The sequence below is a fragment of the Cyphomyrmex costatus genome, unplaced genomic scaffold (assembly GCF_001594065.2).
Source record: "Cyphomyrmex costatus isolate MS0001 unplaced genomic scaffold, Ccosl1.0 scaffold871, whole genome shotgun sequence".
Taxonomy (NCBI): Eukaryota; Metazoa; Arthropoda; class Insecta; order Hymenoptera; family Formicidae; genus Cyphomyrmex; species Cyphomyrmex costatus.
This window is the reverse complement of record NW_017280454.1, coordinates 187,049-202,721: the sequence shown is the minus strand read 5'-3', so window position 1 is coordinate 202,721 and position 15,673 is coordinate 187,049. Positions and strand designations below refer to the sequence as shown.

Genomic DNA, 15,673 nt, shown 5'->3' with positions numbered 1-15,673 from the left:
CAATATTGATCGTACAAAAAAAACTATAAGAAAGAAGTTGTTCGTAATTAAATTGTCTATAACTTTCATTTGAACCATTTTCCGATCCGAAGCGCCATTTTTGCTTTATCGACGACAAATGCGTAATGCGCTCGAGACTTTCTCATTTCTCAAAAAATGGCCCTTGCTTACAAAAAATCTACTTCGACTACAAGTGCTCGTACAAAATTTTTGTAAGGACCTTTTTTGCGTAAAATTACATTCTCTACAACTTTCGCGTCTTCACCCTAAAAGTGATACTTTTTGACTTATTGCCGAAAAACCTATTTTTTGCACCTTTTTTGCACTGTAATTTTCGTAGCGTACACGATACGGGGGTGGGCTTTTTGTACCTTCATTATGATCCAAAAAGACACCCCTCCAGCAACGGGCAGCCGATATGGAATTACTTCCTTTCTAAAATGGATTTTGACTGGGCTATTACTTGAGGGTTCCTACTGGTCGCAAGCCTTCCATTCTCCTTCTCCCTATTCTTTACTCCTAATATATATATTTTAGTATATTTTTTTAATTTTCAAAATTCTCAAATATATATCATAGAATTTTATTTTCAAAAGGAACAAGTATTTATTGCAATTTCTTATAAGAAAATCGAATTGAAAAAAAGAGAAATTTTATTAAATAGATATTGAAGAGAAAGTTAATCGTCAGAAAACTTCATTACTGGAAGAAAGGTTAAATCATTAAATACTGTTAAAGATAATCATTCATTTTTTTCTTATTTGTTTATATTTGAATCTTTTGTACGTCTTATATAAAATTGCATATTTATATATTTTATTAAAGAACACACTTCCTTTTTTTTAAATTATCTCTTCTTCGTCAAAATATTCACTTTATAAACACCTGGTATATAAGATTGATAATTGCATTTTAGTTTAGAATACAAACTTATCAAAATCTTAGATATAAAATAATTAAAACTACAAAAAAATATGTATCGACATTCACATAACAAAGACATTCTCTGAGGGACGTGCTGGCGACGTTTTTAGGATGTAGCATGGTGTAATACACGGGATGTAGAATATTTTCTGGATGTCATTGCCTCAGAGAACTTTGTTACAAATATAAAAAAGTATGAATAAGATGTATAACTATGATTTTAAGCGTTTTACTGTATTTTAATAAGATATAAAAAAACAATTATATCTATAAATAAAATTGAAATTTATACATTTATGAAAGTAATGTTAAAATCAATTAAACTTCAATAACATTATTATGAAAATTTGAAAGTGTTTATTTCTAATAATATATAATTTTTACGATGAACGTTGTAATTCGTGTCACAGTCACGTAAAGAGAAACCGGTTTTTCAATGGTTCTCCCACATGGAAAAGGCAGTTGACGAAGCGGGGATAAGTCACAATAGTGCATACTTTCACATGTGAATGATGTGTATTTCATTGCTCAAAAGTAAATTTTTTACGGACTAAATAGCTGAATTAATTTTAATCCCACTTAAATAAAAATAATATTATGTTAGATGAAAGGAAACTTGGAAAAGAGCAAGATAAAAAGGTACGAAATTCAAAAACTGTTTAGATTTATTATTATTAATAACGAATTGATATATAGGTCAGTGTTGTAGACAAAAGAGAGAACAGTAACTAAAGGTATATAAATAAATTTCTTTTTATTCAAAGATACTTGGAAAATTTTACTCAAAGTAAGATCAAGTACTAAAAATATTGTTCCGCTCTCACACTTATTTATATTTAATTAAATTTAAAAAAGTTTTAATCTCAGATCAAGATAATGTTTTGTTACAGAAACAAGTGAAACAATGTTTTATGAAGGAACAAATTATAAATTTGAAGATGAAGACAGTGCTGAAGATTATTTTATCTTCCGTAGTGGTTCCTTTGATTCTATATGGCATATTTTTTCTGTATCTACGTTATCAAACGCATTTGAGACATCTGTTCGAGAGACCGACGATAATAAATGAGGCTAGACCAAAGTTTTGGATCTATGCCAAGAGCAATGACACTGGTTACCTGAAGCATGTGTATGCAGTACTTCAACGACTTGGTTTCCAGGAAGGTAATAATAAATCTGATTGGGATCTGTTGTGGGCTCACGATTATCCTTTTCGTGTGTTGTCCGCGAGTTTAAATAAATTGCAACAACATCAGCGTGTCAATCACTTTCCCGGTTGCGGCTACATTACGAACAAAGTGGACTTGTCGACGTCTCACGGCAGCCGGTATATCCCAGCAGCGTTCAAGATGCCTGAAGATCAGCAAGCTTTCATTGATTATGCCAAATCAAACCCCGCAAAACAGTTCGTACAAAAGTCGAACGATCATCGTGGCATTCGCATTCGCGACAGCAGCGATACAAATTTCACTGCTGGCACATTCGTCCAGGAGTTTATCGAGCGGCCGTTTCTCGTAGATGGTTACAAGTTCGATATTGGTGTGTACACTGTCATCACTTCTGTGGATCCGCTACGGGTGTACATTTACAAGGGTGATGTGCTGTTTCGTTTCTGTCCAATCGAGTACTATCCATTTGATCCAGAGATTCTAGATAAGTATGTGGTTGGTGATGATTACCTACCGATTTGGAACGTCCCATCCTTGAAGAGACACTATGTTGAACTCGGATACTCAATGAAGGACTCATTCGATGCATACGTCAGGGAACAAGGAAAAAATCCGACAAAAATGTGGAATCGAGCGTATGACGCTATTCAGGAGATCGCTTTGCTAAAGGAGGTACAGATCAGAGACGTCTCCAAACGCTTCGGCAACGGCAGAAATTTCTTCGAACTTGTGAGATTCGACTTGGCCCTTGATGAGGACCTGAATGTCTACATGATGGAAGCAAACATGTCGCCAAATCTGTCTTCCGCACATTATCCACCGAATCAGTTATTATATGAGCAAGTCATATTCAATACATTTGCGTTGGTTGGTATCGCCAAGAGAATTAGAAAAGAATCCTTGAGACCAAGGTAAACATGTCACGAAAATATCAAGATTCCTAGAAGTATATTCTAGAAGCTATTTCTAGAAATGTACTTCTATCCATCTAAAAAATATAAAATAGAAATGTTTTATTTAATATTGATATTATCATTGTAGAAATAAAAAGGAAGAGGAGATGGAAATAGCGAATAAAAATATTGTAGTGTTACCGGAGCTCTGTCAAAAATGTGATAATGACTGCTTTCGCATAGAGTGCCAATTGTGCCGACCGTGTTTCACTCCAGAAATAAAACTCATTTTGTCGCAGAGTTATCTCGAGCATCAAAACCGAATGGATTTTCAAAGAATTTTTCCACCTCCTATAGTAAGTCATAGTTTTTTGTTAACTACTCGGCTGGATTGTAACTGAATAAATTTTTTACAGACAAAGAACATGATGTTGAACAACTACACGCTAAGAAATCAATTACTTATCAGATGGTACCAAGGAAAATGCGAATTAGACAAGACATGGTGCAGTTGATCATATGAACAAAATATATTACGTAAGTTCTATGTAATATTTATTTCAGATATATGAAACTGTATATATATAATGTACAAATGAATAGGAGTATCGCTATAAAAATTGTTTAACACGTACATGTAAAGTGAAAACGCGCGAATGTTAAATTTAATTATATTAGTATTATTCTATTTGTACATTGTACATTTAGAACGTAAAAAATCACAAAGACTTAAAGCAATAAAATTATATGTTGGATCAACGTATCATGTACTTAATTATTGAAAACGCGCGCGTACTCTGTATAATATACCAAATAAATATATAGGAAAACATTTCGCATACAAATGTAGAATTAAAAAAAAAATTGTAAGATTATTCGTTCTCCGTTGACGAAGTTCCTTTAGCGTGTGTGTGTGTTTTACGATCTTTTTTGACTTTTGATTCAGGCGCATTTGGATTGACACCTTTATAAAAATCTTGGAGTAACTTCATGGCTTCTTCTCCTTTTACATTTCCTTTTATCATTATTTTTGAATCGTAAAACTTTGGTACTTCGAGCACACTGATACAACCACCAAATCGATCGTTCTTACAGCCGTATATAATACTGCGTACTTGTAATTGAAGTAATGCAGACACACACATTATGCACGGCTCTACCGTGACAATTACATCTAGATTACGAAACACCGCTTCGTAGTCCATGCATTTCTCCTTACAGAACTTTAAGACTTGGTCGATGCAATTTATCTCGGCATGACGAGTTGCATTACAAGTTTCATTTACTGTATTATTGCCCGTCGCAATTATTCGGTTGTTATATATAAATAAACAACCAACCGGGACTTCACCAGCTCTTAAAGATTCCTCTGCTTTTTGTAATGCAACGTCCATCCATGTCGAAGTATCCATAATAAGCACTATTAATTATTATATCATATGTTGGCGAGATATTTTCTAAATCAATATTAAAGACAGTTTTTTAATAAAATTATTAACTCTTGAAAAAGAGAGAGTTATTCTCTCTATAAAAAATGTTATCTTAAATAAAATTAAAAGAATGCTTTGTCTGATGTTTATATCTTCAAAAATAGTATCTTACGCAAAAGAAAAATTAGACAGTAGTATTTGTTTTGTCGAAATATTTAAGTAATTCTAATTCGTTTAGCCGTTGCTTAGCAGTTTCATTCCAATTTTGATTGCCTACAGCTCTTGGGCTGGGATGTCGAAGAACCATCACCTGAAAGAGCCATTGTATAAGTTAATATAAGTCTTGTGTATTATTTGTTATTATGTGTGTATTATTAGTACAATATTATTAAAATATTACAGTATGTGTTACCTGTACTGAAAGGCCTCCTGTTTGGGCTGCAATCTGTGCTCTTTTTTCAGCGTAGTTGCCAATGCCAACAACAATCTCTACTTTCAGAAGTTGTATTATATCTATTAGGGATTTGTCACAAGCCTCATGTAAAATCCTTTGTCCTTCACCCTGAAAAGTACAAAATAGTTCAGCATAAGGAGAAAGAAATACAGCAGGATGAATATTGCCTTTATTTCTGCCGGTGTGATGTTTCGAGCTTTGTCATCCATGAATGCCAGTGGGCAATAATTGTGCATGTATGCATATCGGAAGAAGTTCTCAGGAATTTCACACAGATCTCGAAAGAGGCTCCACAACCTTAGTCCACTAACTTCGCTGCGTGTACATTGAAATCCTATCACCTTTCGGTCGGGATGTTCTTTGGAGGGTTTATTAACAGGACCAGAGATTTTGAGCCAATCGCGAACCATATTTATTTCTCCAAATGGCACACCGGTTTGCGACATGCCCCATGGTCCAGGATTCATACCAACAAACAAGATCTTTTTTGTGCCAGTACAATACTTGCGTACATACATGGCATGTGTTTCAGATGCATATTCGAGCGGATTATAAATATACTGTATGGATGGTGGAAAAGTGATATCTAGCAATTTGGTACAAAGCTCTTGTTCAATTGATAACAATCTATCAGAGATAAATACAGATATTGTAGACGTGTGTCCCACTGTAGCTCCATTTTCTTCTGTATTAGAAGTATGTTCAATTGTATCTTCTCTTGCTTTCGTATCAGAAACAGGTTCAAGGATGGCAGATTTATGTTCCTCTGTGCCTGCATTTTTAATTCCCAAAGTCGTTTGTATTTGTGTCATATAATCTATGACATTTGAATTCGACCGTTTGAATTCTTTTTCGCTTGACAAATCGTCACTTTTTGCTCTAGTTCTCTTCGTGCGAGGCATAATTATATTTTCGAGAGAGTCTGATGTATGTAGAAACTCAAGGAAGAATTACTTCAATATTATTATGAAATAATATTCAAATTATATGTACAATAAATGGCTGGATTAATTAATATGTGTTAGTAATTTAAAGGTATATAAAAAAACAACTCCCACGTTTTTTAAGATGTGGATACATCAATAAAAAAACCATGTGTTTCACCTTCGAGATATAACAGGAACTGCACAATACTTTTTGTAATTTCTCTTATCGAATTAACTAATAAACGTCATCAACTTACTGCAAGTTCAGGAACCGTACTTGTGTATAAGAATGCAGTTCTAATCAGTTCTAATAGATCTATCTCTTTCGGTTGTTTCGTTCAAAATCTACGAAACGCACCCGAATGTGTTTCCGAGAATATTCCGTTACACAGAAAGAAAGGAAATTTGCCTCTACTCACCCCCGTTATTTCGACAGTTGTACGCAAACATGGAATAAATGCACTGCAGTTGCACCTTCTACATCTCTTTTCCTATTGCTTTTCTCCTACTGCTTTGCGGAAATTTTCGCAGAATTCAGTATGAATTATATACATTCGTGTCTCTCACAGTTCGAGTGTAGAAAGTGTATGAAAATGCAGCTAAGCACCACGTGCGTCTTGCTAACCTTAACCTAACACGTACAATTCGACGATCGGAGCAATTGCGGAGTTTGAAAATTGGAATTTTATTCCACACGCGTTGGATCATACGGATGTACATACATATGTACTATGTTAAAGAATTATTTAGAAAGATTAACATATTCTATTAATTCGATTTATTAAAATCATTTAAACGAAATTTCGAGTATATCTCGAGATAAGGCGAGTTTTGTAATTCGTCTATTGATCGATCGTATTATGCGAAAATGCAACTTTATTCAAAAAAAGACTGTCAATTGATAAATTTAAAAGGTCAACTATTTTATACCATTATTTTACTGGCTGAAATTTTAACATTGCTTAATATTTAAAATCACTGGAAATCGATTCGAATAATACAATCGCAATATGAATCGATATCTGATGAGAGATCCTATAGTATCGTAATGTTTCTTAAATGAATAAATAACAAAATAACTAATAAACTAATTCTTTTTGTGTGAATATATAGAGGATGCCACACTAATATGTGAATTTTTTCGTGCGAATTAATTATTTTTGAACAGGTTTATATACGCGCCCATATACGATGTGAATTTTTGCGTGTGTGTAGTTCCTGGACTTATATGCCAGAAATTGTTAGCAATGGCGTTCGACAGACGAAATACTTTGAAACGAAAAATAACTGATACTGGCAGCGACTCGGACAATGAAACGGAAAGTGAGTATGTGTGTACGATGTAGTATATTGTCGATTTAAATCAGTACGTTCTAGATACGTAACAATTTTAATGAAATGCATAAAAATGCTGTGTACGTGCAGTTTGAGGTTAAATGATATTTTCCATGATTTTTCTTTGTCCTTACATGAATGTTTGTAATAATACATTTCCGGGTATTGATATATAATAGAGAAAGTAAAACGAAAGAGTAAAATAATCTTCTGCTCACTTTTTTACTTATCGCTTAAAACATAACCTATAATTTTATTCTCTCGTAGCTGTATTTTTGTCCTGTTGCAGAGACTGTGAAGTACATAAAAACGAGATCGGAGGCGCCACGATTGTGTCCATATTTGGACACGATTAATCGACAATTTCTGGATTTTGATTTTGAAAAGTTGTGTTCTGTATCATTATCTAGGATTAATGTATACGCTTGCCTGGTTTGCGGCAAATATTTTCAGGGCAGAGGCACTAATACTCATGCTTATACACATAGTGTAGCAGAGAGTCATCATGTTTTTCTTAATTTACACACGCTCAAATTTTATTGCTTACCAGATAATTATGAGATAGTAGGTAGGTAAACTTATTTTTATATTCTTGTTCTTCTTTGTATTTCAACAAGTGACATTTTCCATGTTCAATAGATTCGTCCCTGGATGATATTAAATATGTATTAAATCCAACTTTTGATAAAATACAAATAGCTCAACTAGACAAGAGCGATAAACAGTCTAGAGCAATCGACGGCTCTATGTATTCACCAGGAATAGTAGGAATGAATAATATAAAAGCAAACGATTATTGCAATGTCATTTTACAAGTAATATAATTTATAATTAAATGGATAATATCATTGTTTTATGCATTTTGTCACGTTGATATTTTTTTATAGGCACTTTCGCATGTTACACCTTTGAGAGATTTCTTTTTAAGAGAATCTAATTATGCTCATGTAAGGAGACCACCTGGGGATTCATCGTATCTCTTGGTACAAAGGTTTGGAGAACTTATGCGCAAATTATGGAACCCACGTAATTTTAAAGCGCACGTAAGCCCACATGAAATGCTACAAGCAGTAGTTTTGTGGAGCAAGAAAAGATTTCAGTTTACAGAGCAAGGTGTGTAACAGATTTTATTAACATGCATTTTTGTTATTTGATTAAAGTAATATTTTTACTAATACAAATGATTGCGTTTAGGCGATCCTGTGGATTTTTTATCGTGGTTCTTAAATGCTCTCCATCTAGCGTTAAACGGTACAAAAAAGCGTGATTCTAGCATCATTTATAAAACATTTTTGGGTCATATGCGAATATATACGCGAAAAATACCACCATTGGAACTAGAGGAGAGCCAAAGAAGTGAATTGTTACACACAGTGGAGTACGGTGAAACTGTGACGGAAAGTCCATTTTTATATCTCACTTGCGATCTTCCGCCACCTCCACTATTTAAAGATCAATTTACAGAGAATATTATTCCACAGGTCAGTATTTTGTTCACGCATAAATTTGATCACATAAACGGAATATAGCAGAGATAAAAAAAAATAGCCTTTTTTATTCATTTAGGTAAATCTGTACACACTCCTGAACAAATTTAATGCCGTCACTGAGAAAGAATATAAAACTTACAAGGAAAATTTCATGAAAAGATTTGAGATTACCGAACTGCCACCATATCTCATACTTTACATAAAAGTAAGTTTTATCTACTATAATGGTATCGATATATTTTGCATTATTTGATAATTTTTGTATTGGTTTTAGAGATTCACAAAAAATACATTTTTTGTTGAAAAAAATCCAACAATTGTGAATTTTCCTGTTAAGTGAGTACATAATAGTTTCTTGTTTCATATACTATTATATACTAAACAATTTATTATTAACAACGTTTAGTTATAAATCCTAATTATGTTGCAGAAATGTTGATTTTGGAGATATTTTAACACCGGAAGTAAAAGCTAAGCATCCATGTACAACGTATGACTTGGTAGCTAATATAGTACACGATGGTGAACCTGGACAAGGAACATACAGAGTCCATATTCTGCACAAAGCCACAGGCCAATGGTATGAATTGCAAGATTTGCACGTTACACAAATTTTACCACAAATGATTACTCTTACTGAAGCATATGTACAGGTGAGTAAAGGTACTTGTTTCTTTGTGGTTTACGATATTTAGGTAATCACTGTATTTTCTTTCGACAGATTTATGAGTTAAGGAAAGATACGTACATGGAAAATGGAGATAGTAAAAATAAAAAAACTATGTGATACGCTTGAATAAAAGCTCGGAAATGTGAAAATAAAAAATTTACATTTTATGTATATAGACTTTGTCTTAATTTTTTTAAATATTTCCATTGTAAACTTATGATATTTTTTAGAAATGATAAATGTCTTATCGAGTCGGAACACTGGTTGATCGTGTGAAATGATGCTTTATTGTATCTTGATAATAACAACGTTTCGATCCTAATTCGGATCCTTTTCAAGTCTCAAAGTTCATATAATAATTAATATTGGCTATGTTTACACCGTGCGCTTAGTCTGCGACCTATACGATAGGTGTCTTTGTTTAACCTACAGGATAAACAAGGACATCTATTGTTTAGGCCGTGGCCTAAATGCACGGTGTAAACGTAGCCATTGTTAACATTGTGCTCCCTAGAACACTGTACATTGAGAATAAATTAAAATAATTTTAAAACATTAATACATTACATATATCTTGAATTACTTACATGTAGCAAATATAGAAAATAGAATGCAAGTTGTCATGTAAAGAGTAAAACTACTTCTAATTGCAAAATTAATACATCAGTTGACATTGTCATATACGAAAACAAGGCAAAGGATTATTGCTGAGAGAGAAAAAGATATTACTTAGTAATATAAATTTAAACTATTGTTTTGTTTGCGTATGTAAATCATTTCAGACATGAGTCTTTTATTTAAAATCATTTCCTCGTCAAGTATTTTAATATTATCCCAATCAAAATCATGTAAAAGAAAGATTTAATTTTTGTAGAATCTCTGTGTATAAAATTCAAATAAAGTACATTCGTTTAGTTTGTGTTTTGAATTTGCCGAGCGGCGCCGAACGTGACCGAGCAATTCCGAACGACTCGGCGGTATAAACAGCGTGAGTGGGAGAGAGAGAGAGAGAGAGAGAGAAATGGGGAGACGAAGCTGCCCGGAGATGCACGAGTCGGAGGAAATCGGAGGTCTCGGAGCTCGGCGCTCGAATTTGGTGGGAGTTGGTGACGGACGGGAGCCGTGAGCGGCCACGCGGAGGCGAAGGAATCGCGAGTGAGGAACGTGTGTCGTGCGCGTTGCGTTTGCGTTCCCCGCGCTTTTCGTCCACGCGTCAAGACTCGAAGACGTGCCTATCTCCTCTTTTCTTTTCTTTTTTTTTCTCTCTCGTTCCTTCGCTCGTTACATCAAGAGCTGATATCGTAGATGAGTGTTCCGCGAGTATGATCGTGAGTTGTACGCATCATCGTTGCATCCGTCACGTGGATTATCGCCGGCCCGGACAGGGGACTTCTACTCGACTACGAACGGTGAGTGTACATTCTATTCTCGCGACATTTCGAACGGCCGCCTCTGTCCGTCTGTCTTTCACGATGGCGCGCCGTCGCGCTTGCTCCGCAAAAGCGAGCGACGTTTGAAACGCCGCTGCCCGCGGCAACGGCCGCGTCCTTCGCGCTCGACCTTCCTTCCTTCCCTCGCTCGCATTCGGCGCGTAACGCTTCAATTCTCTCTCTCTCTCTCTCTTCACCTCTGCGGATTTTCATGCATCTTGACGCGTTTTATTCGCGAGCGAGGATACTTTTACCTAACCTATCTACCCGTCTACCCCCACCCCTCGCCTCCCCCCGTCCTGCTCGGGCGACGTCGAATACCTGTTTCGCGTGATGCTCGAAAAAACTGTTCGATCGCGTGGCTGCCGTCTCGCGTCGCGTGGAGGAGCAAGACGGAACGCGCGCTTGATCGCGGGAGACTAAACGGGTGAGGCGAGGAGGAGAAGAGACGGTCCGTTGACTCTCTCTCTCGCGCGGAAGGATTCCGCGAGTTTCGGATTCCTAGCAACCGACGTACTGCCGATGTACATATAAATTCGTTTCTGCGCACGGCTGACGAACAAATAATCCGCGTCTGCAATATACATTTCCCGTTTACATCTGAGATTTTCAAGTCGCCACATGCAGCTCCGATTCTTGCCAGTGCATTAAAGGCGTGCGTGACACGCCTATTTGAATGGGATGATTCGGTTGCTCCACGTTGAGGCTTAGATGCCTTAGATCCTGGAACGCTGTATACTTACTCGATCGAGCTACAAGGTAAAATTCTACGTCCTTGTGCGAAATATAATTGCTATACAGTTGTTGGGCAATCTTCACCTTCGTCGTGTTGCTTGACGCAAGATTGGCATTTACGAGACGTGCTATTTATTACGAGAAAAAAAATCTTCAAAAACCACTTACAACTATATATTTTGCATAGATATTGCTCACGACTCGAATGCTGTTTAATGCAATTTAACGCAACCTAGATTTACGTTATACAGTGCATACAAACAATCGAGCAATGTTAGAGACAAACAGAACTTGAATAGCGACATGAACAAAAATACAATACAATTAGGCAAAATTAGATGTTGCGTTAAGAATAACGTATGCTGGCCTTGTACGATATCTTGGAAAGATGGTTTCGTAAAACTTTTTAAGTATATATAGGTTTTTCTCCGATTCGATATATAAATTGATTTTTATATATCTTGGATTATTTCTCACAAGGGGGTAACCACTATCTGAAATATTGTCCCACAGATTACATGATTTCATTTCATTTTATATAATTTAATTTTATTTGATGACATAATAATTTTTCCTCACTATATGCAGTCATTTGGTAAAATAAACGATTTTATCTAATATTACACAATTATTTCTTGTAATTGTCGGATTATATATCGAAATTTTATATAAATTTCATAATGATTTCAGGGACTCCGTCCCACGATTACATTAAGTGATTACCTCCTCGATTTCTCACTATACGGTAAAAATATTTTTATACACCTACTTATACATAATATTATTCAGTAACAAATAAGAATATACAATAGTATAACTAATATTATTAAAAATATGTATTCAATATACAATATAATTACGATTTGTGTTGGACCGTTGATTTTTAAAAACAAGTAAATAGCGGCCTAATGACGGTCAAGCAGGATTTTGGTTGCTAATGTAATATGTGAATTTTATTTAATATTAAATTCACACAAAAATAAGATTGCGAAGAATATCACAGGTTGGCGTTTCGTCTCGGCTTCTTATTTTTCACAGATTTTGATTTATCATTACTTTAACATTACATTGTTATATTTTAATATGTTTTTCAACATATTATTAAGATCCAATAAAATGTAATAAGCATCAAAAAAATTGTTAGATTGCTTGTCAATTTAACTAAGTAAGTGATATTACTACGGTAGTTGATTATAGTTGCGTTGTAAGTCTGAAAAAATTTCGGCACGCGATTAATAAGACTATATACATGGTAAATAAAATTCACACATTACATTATAGCAACCAAAATCCTGCTTGACCGTCATTAGGCCGATATTTACTTAATTGTTTTCAATATATATAATCGTATGAAAGATTAGACACAGATATGACGATGTAAAGGAATTAATTTGATCTATTGTGCGTAGTTTATTTGACGAGTTAATAATTATAATTGATTGAAAGTTACGTAGATAGATCTTGAATTAAGAATGTTATAGAATCTCTAAAAAAAAAAAAAGAGAAAGAAAACTGATCGAGCGCCTCGAGTATAGATTTGTCTGAGTAATCTTGACACGTTTTTGAAGGTCAATTTTACGTGGGTGTACGACAATATTGTCTAATCACGTAATGTACGACATGAAGATTCATCATCAAGTATAGCAGTCGAGGAAATGACAGACTTTTGACTATGCGGTAACATTAATCACTCCGACATTTTCTAAGAGAAATTCTAATAACAAAAATATGTACCTACTGTTTAATTCTATTGAGCACTTTTTGCTTATTTTTTATTCGCGAGAGAAATTCTCAGAGTAACTGGTGGAACACGCTTGTCTAGAATTATTAATTACAAAGACATTGCGACACATCTTTTATTAATTGCGAGTTTTAAAATTTTACTGAAAATTTTACTTAATAAATTTTGTTAAAAGTTTACTGGAATTTAAACAAGTTGAAGTATTTTTGTCAAATTTTTTTCAAGATGTAAAAAGAAGTGAACGTTTTCAGTAATATATAAATCTCTTCGAAACCGAATTAGTAATTCTTATTAATTTACTCCATTCTTTTATAAGTAAATTTTTATTAGTAGTTAATAGTATTGGTAGTTTAATTTCTAATCTTTTTTACGAAGTTGATTTCTGAGAGACCCTTACGATTGTACTTATTGCTTAATTTGATGCAAAGTTTACAAAAGAGAATCAAATTAAGAAGTGTCGGATGTAACGTAATGTGACGCGAGTCTAACAATAAATAGGATAAAGAAGGAAAATAAGGAAGCGTGAGACTTACTGAGTAGATCGCTGCTGCAACAGCAGGTGGGCCGACTGTGCAACGTACGCGCGCATATGCGATTACCTGTAATTCAACCTGATGGTGATGATACCTCGCGAGGCCGCGAGATACACCGACGAATTGGGTTATACGAATCACGATCCCGGCGTAGAAATCGTTACGCGTATGCAGATGCGTCTCGAGTGTGTAACTGATTAATGTTAACTCCAAGTTTTAAGGCCGCTCGGTACGCTTGAAAGTCGCTTTTTTGGTTTTTTTCCGAGAGCGACTTTCGAACGACAGATTCGTGATAGACACTGCAGTATTGACAGCGATATTCGATTATCATATTCTCAAGAGGTTACCAATCGAGAAGAAAATTCTCAAGAGAGCATCCGTCGTCTTAAGTGCTGCGGACTATATATATATAATACAGATGTAGGAAATGTTATGATGACAGAGATGAGAGAAAGTTTTTCAAACGTCGCGGTTTTGTGCATATTAATTTTAGGATACTTTTTATGATAATAATTTTAATCGGATCTTTACAGCAGCAAAAAGTAAAGAGAGTAGATAGGTAACGATAAAAAGAAATTTAATCATATAAATACAAAAGTAACGCTTGTTATATTTAAAAAAAACAACAAATAATGATATTAAAATACGGTATTAAAAACAAGCAACAATATAAAAGATGACAATATATGTCAAATTATTCCATAAATTTAAAAAAAGGGAAACGTTTCGACTTTTACATAAGTCCTTTTCAATCTCATTAGTACAATATATACATTAATATAAATTGTAACATTAAACCGAAATAATATGGTAAATCAGTCAAATTATTGTCCATCAAGTCAGAAGTAAAAAGTAAGAAAAATGTTTCGCAAGCCGAATCAAGAAAATTATCTGCATCGTAATTCCAAATAAAACATTGATGCCTGTTAAGAAATAAATTGAATAATTTAAATCAAAACTGAAGATATATACATATTAAAGTTACGGCAATTAGATTCTATGTGCAATTTTCTTCTTTCAAGTGAAACAACACGAACCAAGAAATGATCTGCACTTTACGACAGTTGTCCCAAGACTGATGATGCGTAGACGTTTCGAACTTTTCGACGTAACCTAGAATTTTCGTCAATGAAGCAGAACAAACAAGCTTGAATTGTCCTTCTTAAATTTTGGAATATCTAGGGCGATCGTTTAGTTTATGAAATGGATAATACTTTTCACAATTTTATTGCGAAGTCCAATCCTTTCTTTTTTGAAAATACTGCGAAATGAATAAACATGATTATACTATTATATCGAGTCTTGCTATTTCTCGACGAGTCGACTGAATTTCATACATCAAGCTATATGTATAAATATAAAATCAATTATATCTGGAGGACTTTTGTAGCATTCGAGACAAGTTCACGAATGTCGATAATTTATTTTCTCCCAAGTGCCTTCTTCGTACGAAGAGAGAGCACTTTACGCGCGGTGATTAGGAGTCGAAGGGATGTCACGCCGTAACTCATCGTGAATCGGATACAATGCATGAGATACTATTCTCATTTACGTAATGCACGACTATGGGATGAAAACAATACGGCGCGCTGCCGTGCCTCGTCGGCTCGCAGATGTCGAAAAGGGAAAAAAGAAAGAGGCTGTCATTGTCTTGAGTTTTTGTATATTTGCTGTTTCGACGAGAGAAGAGTACGTTAAATTTTTGACTCTCAACCAAGAGACGTGTTAGATTGCAACGATGTGCAAACAACGCGCAAAGCTTCTTGTACTCGCGATAAATATCGATTGATGCTCTGGCTGACAAAAAATTTGCGTAATTTCAAGAAACGGATAATTCCGAGATTCTACTGCAGCAAATATTATGATATGCTCGATATCGACCCGTGTTTCGGTATCGTATTCGTAGATTTTTAAATTTCACGGAGTGAGTCAGAGAGAGAGAG

General features: G+C 34.6%; 4 protein-coding genes across 4 annotated transcripts; 2 read left to right on the top strand and 2 right to left on the bottom strand.

Annotated features, from left to right (window-relative positions):
• Positions 1-1,529: 1,529 nt before the first annotated feature.
• TTLL15 (tubulin tyrosine ligase-like 15) lies at positions 1,530-3,555 on the top strand. Its single transcript, XM_018549732.1, has 4 exons — positions 1,530-1,563; positions 1,815-3,004; positions 3,135-3,342; positions 3,403-3,555. The coding sequence occupies exons 2-4, from the start codon at positions 1,836-1,838 to the stop codon at positions 3,499-3,501; spliced, it is 1,476 nt and encodes a 491-aa protein (XP_018405234.1). The 5' UTR covers positions 1,530-1,563; positions 1,815-1,835; the 3' UTR covers positions 3,502-3,555.
• Positions 3,556-3,741: 186 nt separating this feature from the next.
• LOC108781680 (tRNA-specific adenosine deaminase 2) lies at positions 3,742-4,667 on the bottom strand. Its single transcript, XM_018549730.1, has 2 exons — positions 4,589-4,667; positions 3,742-4,443 (listed from the first exon to the last, which is right to left on the bottom strand). Exon 2 carries the CDS (start codon positions 4,396-4,398, stop codon positions 3,859-3,861), a length of 540 nt encoding a protein of 179 aa, XP_018405232.1. The 5' UTR covers positions 4,399-4,443; positions 4,589-4,667; the 3' UTR covers positions 3,742-3,858.
• Positions 4,562-5,977, bottom strand: Smug (Single-strand-selective monofunctional uracil-DNA glycosylase). The gene is made up of 3 exons (XM_018549728.1): positions 5,038-5,977; positions 4,829-4,978; positions 4,562-4,726 (listed from the first exon to the last, which is right to left on the bottom strand). Exons 1-3 carry the CDS (start codon positions 5,770-5,772, stop codon positions 4,601-4,603), a joined length of 1,011 nt encoding a protein of 336 aa, XP_018405230.1. The 5' UTR covers positions 5,773-5,977; the 3' UTR covers positions 4,562-4,600.
• A 947-nt stretch (positions 5,978-6,924) lies between these two features.
• On the top strand, positions 6,925-9,408 carry Usp39 (ubiquitin specific protease 39). Its single transcript, XM_018549731.1, has 9 exons — positions 6,925-7,119; positions 7,421-7,699; positions 7,771-7,946; positions 8,019-8,244; positions 8,326-8,612; positions 8,698-8,826; positions 8,896-8,957; positions 9,052-9,274; positions 9,343-9,408. Exons 1-9 carry the CDS (start codon positions 7,044-7,046, stop codon positions 9,406-9,408), a joined length of 1,524 nt encoding a protein of 507 aa, XP_018405233.1. The 5' UTR covers positions 6,925-7,043.
• Positions 9,409-15,673: the final 6,265 nt, after the last annotated feature.

Bases quoted from the DNA above. Each gene is read 5' to 3' on its own strand.
- Smug (XM_018549728.1), bottom strand. From the start codon at position 5,772: ATGCCTCGCACGAAGAGAACTAGAGCAAAAAGTGACGATTTGTCAAGC. The intron at 4,979-5,037 runs GCAATATTCATC...TGTACTTTTCAG, and splicing joins TCACACCGGCAGAAATAAAG to GGTGAAGGACAAAGGATTTT. The intron at 4,727-4,828 runs GTAACACATACT...TGGCTCTTTCAG, and splicing joins CAGGAGGCCTTTCAGTACAG to GTGATGGTTCTTCGACATCC.
- Usp39 (XM_018549731.1), top strand. From the start codon at position 7,044: ATGGCGTTCGACAGACGAAATACTTTGAAACGAAAAATAACTGATACT. The intron at 7,700-7,770 runs GTAGGTAAACTT...CATGTTCAATAG, and splicing joins AGATAATTATGAGATAGTAG to ATTCGTCCCTGGATGATATT. The intron at 8,958-9,051 runs GTGAGTACATAA...ATTATGTTGCAG, and splicing joins ATTGTGAATTTTCCTGTTAA to AAATGTTGATTTTGGAGATA.
- LOC108781680 (XM_018549730.1), bottom strand. From the start codon at position 4,398: ATGGATACTTCGACATGGATGGACGTTGCATTACAAAAAGCAGAGGAA.
- TTLL15 (XM_018549732.1), top strand. From the start codon at position 1,836: ATGAAGGAACAAATTATAAATTTGAAGATGAAGACAGTGCTGAAGATT. The intron at 3,005-3,134 runs GTAAACATGTCA...TTATCATTGTAG, and splicing joins AAAGAATCCTTGAGACCAAG to AAATAAAAAGGAAGAGGAGA. The intron at 3,343-3,402 runs GTAAGTCATAGT...AATTTTTTACAG, and splicing joins GAATTTTTCCACCTCCTATA to ACAAAGAACATGATGTTGAA.